Source organism: Pediculus humanus, genomic scaffold (assembly GCF_000006295.1).
Source record: "Pediculus humanus corporis 1103172107387 genomic scaffold, whole genome shotgun sequence".
NCBI classification, from domain to species: Eukaryota; Metazoa; Arthropoda; class Insecta; order Psocodea; family Pediculidae; genus Pediculus; species Pediculus humanus.
Genome location: NW_002987013.1, coordinates 18,670 through 25,124, shown reverse-complemented (window position 1 = coordinate 25,124; position 6,455 = coordinate 18,670). Strand labels below are relative to the sequence as shown.

General features: G+C 23.2%; 3 protein-coding genes across 3 annotated transcripts in view; 2 read left to right on the top strand and 1 right to left on the bottom strand.

Annotated features, from left to right (window-relative positions):
• Window positions 1–634: 634 nt before the first annotated feature.
• Phum_PHUM040140 (uncharacterized protein) lies at window positions 635–1,776 on the top strand (the record flags this gene model as incomplete). The annotated part of the gene is made up of 4 exons (XM_002423103.1): window positions 635–810; window positions 1,008–1,160; window positions 1,236–1,373; window positions 1,668–1,776. 4 exons carry the CDS (start codon window positions 635–637, stop codon window positions 1,774–1,776), a joined length of 576 nt encoding a protein of 191 aa, XP_002423148.1.
• A 786-nt stretch (window positions 1,777–2,562) lies between these two features.
• Window positions 2,563–4,267, bottom strand: Phum_PHUM040130 (Twinfilin-1, putative; the record flags this gene model as incomplete). The annotated part of the gene is made up of 7 exons (XM_002423102.1): window positions 2,563–2,709; window positions 2,792–3,054; window positions 3,140–3,383; window positions 3,523–3,685; window positions 3,765–3,876; window positions 3,977–4,054; window positions 4,243–4,267. 7 exons carry the CDS (start codon window positions 4,265–4,267, stop codon window positions 2,563–2,565), a joined length of 1,032 nt encoding a protein of 343 aa, XP_002423147.1.
• Window positions 4,268–6,239: 1,972 nt separating this feature from the next.
• The window catches only part of Phum_PHUM040020 (uncharacterized protein), a gene marked incomplete at both ends in the record, with an annotated part of 775 nt that continues 559 nt past the window's right edge, over window positions 6,240–6,455 (top strand). The window contains one exon of the mRNA XM_002423101.1: window positions 6,240–6,414. Within this exon, the coding sequence (XP_002423146.1) occupies window positions 6,240–6,414 (175 nt within the window). The remainder of the gene's footprint in view (window positions 6,415–6,455) is intronic.

The window sequence follows — 6,455 nt, the reverse complement described above, 5'->3', positions numbered from 1 at the left end:
TGAGTGACGCCCAATATTTTTCTTTTGTGGATAAATAAGAAAATATTATTTCTAAAATTACATCTGGAAGTTTATCCCAATCCGAATTATTCTCATCGAAATTGTTTTTTGTCGTAGCCATTTCATTTTTGTCCGTTATTTCTAGACATAAAATATTTATACGGTTTATTTAAAAAATTTAAATGTAGGGGTTAAGGTATTATTCTCATAAAACAAGTATTGTTAATACAAAATAAATCAGTAATTAAGTTTTAATGCTAGCATTTCAAATGATAGCATCATAAGTGAGAGATAAGTAAGGCGTAATTTTATTTAAAAAAAAAAAAAAAAGTCGTTAATTAATTTTATATTGTATTATATAAATTTTTAAAAAAGTCAAACCATGCAACAACTTGGTAAAAAGGTACCTTTCATTGTAAATTAGGTTTTTTAAAAAAAAAAATTTTTTTTTTAATATCTTAGCATAAAAAAGGTAAAGACTATAAGAGGTCAAGTTTAAAAATCAAATAATTTTTATTTTTAGAGTTAATCAAAAAAAAAAAAAAAAAAAAAAAAAAAAAGGAAATAAATCAATGGAATTTTTAAAAGCGGACAAAGTTTTTTGTGAATGTAGTGGCAGAAGATAATTTTTAAAATGTACAGGTTGAGAAATTTATTTTTAAACCGGTCACAAAACAAATATGTATTAGGAGGTTTTTTTATTTTTCGAGTTTCTGAAGTTACTCCTGATAATATAGATGATTTTACAAAAGTTTTTGGTTATGATTTAGAAAACAATTGGGAACGAGTTCGTTGTATTTTCAAAGCCAGGTATAGTCCCATAATAAATTTAATGCTTATTTGTTAAAAACCTTTTTTTTTTTTTTTTGAATTTAATAAAAAAAAAAAACATTTAAAATTTTTAGCGACGTTTACGGGCTTCATCCGGATTTATTGTACTCTTTGCATGTTTGTAAATGTACTACGTTCCTAGGTTTTCTTGTAGGAGGTATAATATATTCTATTAGATCTACACAAGAATATTTAAATACTAAAGACGGCTTAAAATATCTTGATGCAAGAGAAGCCAATTTGAAATTAATTAGACACTCTTTCGTTGGATATTTAAAAGGGGCATGGAAGATTGCTCCCCTTTTTGGTCTATTTTGTTTCACATTTACGTTAGTAATTTAAAATTTATTTTAATTTTTTTTTGTTATTCGTTAAAAAAAAATTTACATTTATATTTGTTGTAGTTTGATTACATCATGTATTGAAGTTTACAGAAACAAAAATGGACTTTTAGACAGCATTATAGGAGGAAGTTTAACAGGTGCAATATTTAGACTAAATTATGGTTTTAGAGGAATGATAAGTGGTGGTGTTATTGGTAAGTAATGTTAAATATATAATTTTTAAAAAAATTAAGTCATTCCATAATTTAAAAGACTAAAATTCTTATTCGAGTTATAAGTATAGCCAAAAATAAATAATAACTGTTTAATAGTGTTAATAAAAGTGTTATTAGTGGTATAAAAGTGTTATTCTTAATGATAACTATTTAACTTAGCCTTGTCTTTTTTTTTTTAACACATTATACTTGAATTTAAAATATCAACCCTAAAAAAATTTAATAATTACTCAGCTCTTATTATAATTATATATTAAATTTTTTATATTTTAGGAAGTGTTTTGGGAATGCTTTATGGAACACTACAATCAGTAATGATGCAGCAATATGGAAAAGATAAAATGCAATTTAAATATGAAAATTTTAAAGAATCTGTAAAAAGGTAATTTTGTAATATTTGTTTTTACACTGTAAATATGATATTCTGGGTTTAAACAATAAATTTTAAAAATTAAATTTGATTTTAGCGGAACTAATTAATAGAAAATGAAATGTTTACTTGGAATGTAATACTGTAATATAGAAATTGGGAAATTATTTATTATATAAATAAAGCAGATATATATATATCAATTATACTTCGATTGTAAATTATTTTTTTTGGTATTACTAATTGTTATTGTGAATTGTGAATTTTTTTGTATTACAAAGAAATATACATATGTATAACAATTTTCGAATTAAATTTTTTCGTAAATCATTTTTTTTACCGTTTTATTATTAAAAATTATATTTCCTTTTGTTAAATTGTTTTTACTTACCCATAATTCTTTTGTTTTTTTTTCCTCCTGTAAAAAAAGCAAAACATTAAATGATTTGGTTAAAAGTTTTAAAATATAAGCAAAAACTCATTGGTGAGACAAAGAAAAAATAATTGTAATTAAATATTCACATTCAAAACAATAATAATAACAATAATAATAATAATAATAATAAATAAACAATTATTAGACTTACTATTTATTTTATAAAAACAATATTCTTCAATTAGTAAAAGTAAAAAATGCAGTTACAAAACAATCATGTAAATGTTAAAAATGAATACCATTAATACTATTTTAAAAAATGAGCAAAATATCTTAAATACTTTTTTGTGTGATAATGTTAATGTTACTCAATGGGTACTTGAATCTTTGTAATTTTAATATTAAATTATTTAAATTTTAAAAACATTATTTTTGCAATTTTATTAATCTTTTTGCTCCTCTATTCGGTGGTCCTTTTGGTTTATCAAAGCCACGATTAACAGCATGCTCTTTGGGATGAATTTCATCCATTAGATAACTTTCTGTCAAATCTTCTCCAGAGTCTATTTCCAACTGAAATAATACTATTTCATGTATAAAAATACAAAAAAAAAAAAAAATAATAATTTTAATTAAAAAAAAAAAATATTTCAACCTTTTTATCAATTTTAACACCTAAAGTTTCTGCAGTTTCCAATAAAGGTCCTTTACAACTTGAATAAAGCATTCTTTCTTTAATAGTACAAACATAACCGGGCATTGAATAAATAAATATCAAACTTTCTAAACTATTACCATTGTATTTATGTTTAAACAAAAAAAAATGGTATCTCGCAGAATTTTTTGGCACTTTTTTGCTGAGATCTATTGCATCTAATTTGCAGCATTCGACAAGTTGAATTTTTTCTTGTTCGATATCTAAAAAAAAATGCTCAACTTATAAGTCAGCATTTAAATTTAATGCAGCAATTGAAAAAAAAATATAATATAATTATTTTTTTACCTATTTCTAATTGAACATAATCAATTTTTTTCTCTGAAATTTTTAAAAGGGCTTCTTTAGCATTGTCTGATATTGGAAATAATATGCCTGAAAATGTTTTTTGCTTTGAATCAATATTTATTTCACTAGCACTTGCTCTTTGATGAATTAAAATCTCCTTCATTTCTTCTTCTCTATTAGTTAATGGAGCTGGACCTTTTCTATCTTCTTTATATGATTTATAACCTTGTAATGTAATTTCATCCTGTAAAAGTTAGTACTTTAAAATTCTCAAATATTAAGATTAAATTTTTGCTAAAATTATACATACATACAAAAAATCAATACAAAAAACTTGTTTTGAACTATTTAACAAAGCAGCAATAAGTAAAATATTATCTTACTAGGGTTGTAGCCAAAAATTCATCTTTAATGCAGTTTGTTCCAAACTCTTGTTTTAAAGTAGCTTTGGTGGATGCATACAGCATTTTTTGCCTCACTGATGATGAATCGGGAACCCACATAATAAACAACCAGTTATATTCATTTGAACTTTTTACATCTAACCTAAAAATTAATAAAACTATGGTTAAGTGTTAAAAAATTACAATCAAATCATTTATAATAATTTTAAATATTATTTTACCTATATAAAATGTAACAAGGTTCATTTTCTACAATAAAAGATTGCATTGTGCATTCAAAATCAATATCCCAAGACTTGTTGACTTTTTTTTTATCAGCCAATATCAATTCTCCTGAAACAATATTAAATGATTAATTAAACCGTGTCTTAAGGAATGCATTACTATGCAGTTTAAAACTTATTGAAAGAAATTTTTTTTTAAGAACCCTTACCATTTTCAATTGAAATTTTAATAGCTCTAGTTTTCCCGTCTTTGCATTGACAAAAATATTTTTTCAGAGCTTCATTAGCTACAAAAATTAAAATACGACTAAATTAAAAAAACAATGACTTACAATGATTTTAAAACCTTATAAAAATTGCAGATAATAATAATTTCATAATTTATTAATAATGCCAAAATTTTATTTACGTAAGCTTAATATAACTTGTATATGATATAAAAATTTTTTCCTTAGAAATTTATATCGATACTAACGTTTAATACCAGTTTGATGCGACATTATTACAGGAAAAAAAATAAATAAATGTAAAAACACCTAATTTCTGACTGTTACCATTGAGTATTACGAATAATTCTCTTTATTGTAAGTAAAACTTTAATGCCATTCGACTTGTTGCTTTAAAGAGAAACTTTATAATACTAATTTAATAATTTTTCTTAAAAATTATTTTAAAAACGTTTTCAAGAAACTGCGTTTCATTTCAATTGTTTCAGTTTTAATATTTTATTCGTCAATCCGTATACATCTATATTTATTTTTAAGAAATTTTATTTTCATCTTAATTTGTAAAGTACATGTTAGTGTGATATGGCAAACATACTAGAAAGCTTCAAAGGAGAAAAACATTGTGAAAATATTGTACAAGAAAAAACAGTTAAAGAATCTAATTATGATATTGACCAAATTTTAAGCCATCTAAATGAAATTTTCCTGAAATGGCTTTTTCCACATCGTTATAATTATGCTCTTATTGTTACTTTCAAGCTGAAGAAACTTTTTTACAAAGAGTGGATGTCCTTTACAAATGAATGCTTCGAAAAATTAATAATAACTCTAAATTTAACAGATAGAGTAATTACTTAAATTATTAAGTTTAAAAAAAAATTTATTGTTGATTATTTATGTATATTTATATTTTCTTTTTTACTTATTACTATTAAATAGGTGAAAGCCAATCTGAACGAAATTTTGAAAGGACGTGAAGTAAATTGTGATATTTTAATAAAAACATTTGTAGAATATCCTTTGGACAATTTTGAAGAGTGTGCAATAGGGTTACTGTTAAAAATTTTTATTGAAAATGGTAGTATTTAATATTAAACTTTATTAAATCATAATTATTTTATTTTATTTTTTTTTGTTAAAGCATAAAATTTAAATATTATTTTAATTTTTAAAGGAATTTATGATGCTAGAATAAAAGTTTTGATCAATGAAATGTCGGATTGTTTTCAAATTTCTTCTAAAAAGGTTTCTTATATGGAAAAATTTTTTAATAAGCTTATAATTAAAAACCATGAAAGCACAGATGAGTCTTTAACAAGGTTGGTCCTATATTTTGGATAGTTTTTAAAAATGCCATAATTGATGGTTATAAGATGAGTACAATTATAAGTTCAAAGACCATTTATAAAACTTATCTGTTTTTTAAATATTTAATGTCTTAAAAATTTTCTTATTAATTAAATATTGGTTTATTTATTTTTTTTTAGGGATGATAGTAAAAATGTTGAGAGTTCTTCATGCAAAAAAGAATTGAATTCATCAGTTGGCATTTTTAAAGTAGCATCAAGTTTATTGGAATTGATAATAAAATATAAAACTCCTTTTATTGCAGGCATTGTATTTGCAAATGGAGTTGAAATAGCTACAGATTATTATGGAACAGTACAAAGTAATGTATCCTTGATTGTGTATAGTGTACTATATTTTATGTTAGTTTCAAAAAAAAAAAAAAAATTTTTTTTTTGTACAGGAGTGAAAAAAGAAAGTGTCTTAGAATTTGATGATAATATAAATAATAATAGTTATGAATGCCTTCATGTAATTGCTGCCCCAGGGTGTATATTAGATGGTAAAAGTTTTGTATATGATGAAAATTTAGATAAAAAACTTCGGGAAGGAATTTTTGATTCTTTTAAAATTACTTATGCTAAGTAAAAAAAATTTATATAATTTTGCAAATCTGTTGTATTATTTATATAGTAGTTTAAATTGTTAAATTTTTTTTTTTAGGTTACACTGTGATGTAAATAAAATCAAAAAAGAAATTAAATCTTCCATTTCATCTAATTTTATAATTACCGATTGGAAAATAAAATGCATGAGGTATTAATGATTTTAAATTTTTTCGATGTTATCGTTTTATTTTTGTGTAATTTTACCTTAGTGCATCAATCAATGAAACATGGTCGCAGTGGTCTAAATTTATATTGATTAAAGGTACTGATTAATTTTTAGTGCTGAAGTAATGGGTAAATCACTTGCTGAAAAATTATTGTCAAGAGATAATTATAAGTTACCTGTTACATTAGTCGGATTTGGTTTAGGAGCTAGAATTATTTATTATTGTCTTGAAGAAATGTCTACAAAGGAAAATTCCGAAGGTATTATTTTAGATGTTATGTTATTCGGGGCTCCAGTTGGTACATCAAATAAATGTTTGCAAAAAATAATGAGGATAGTT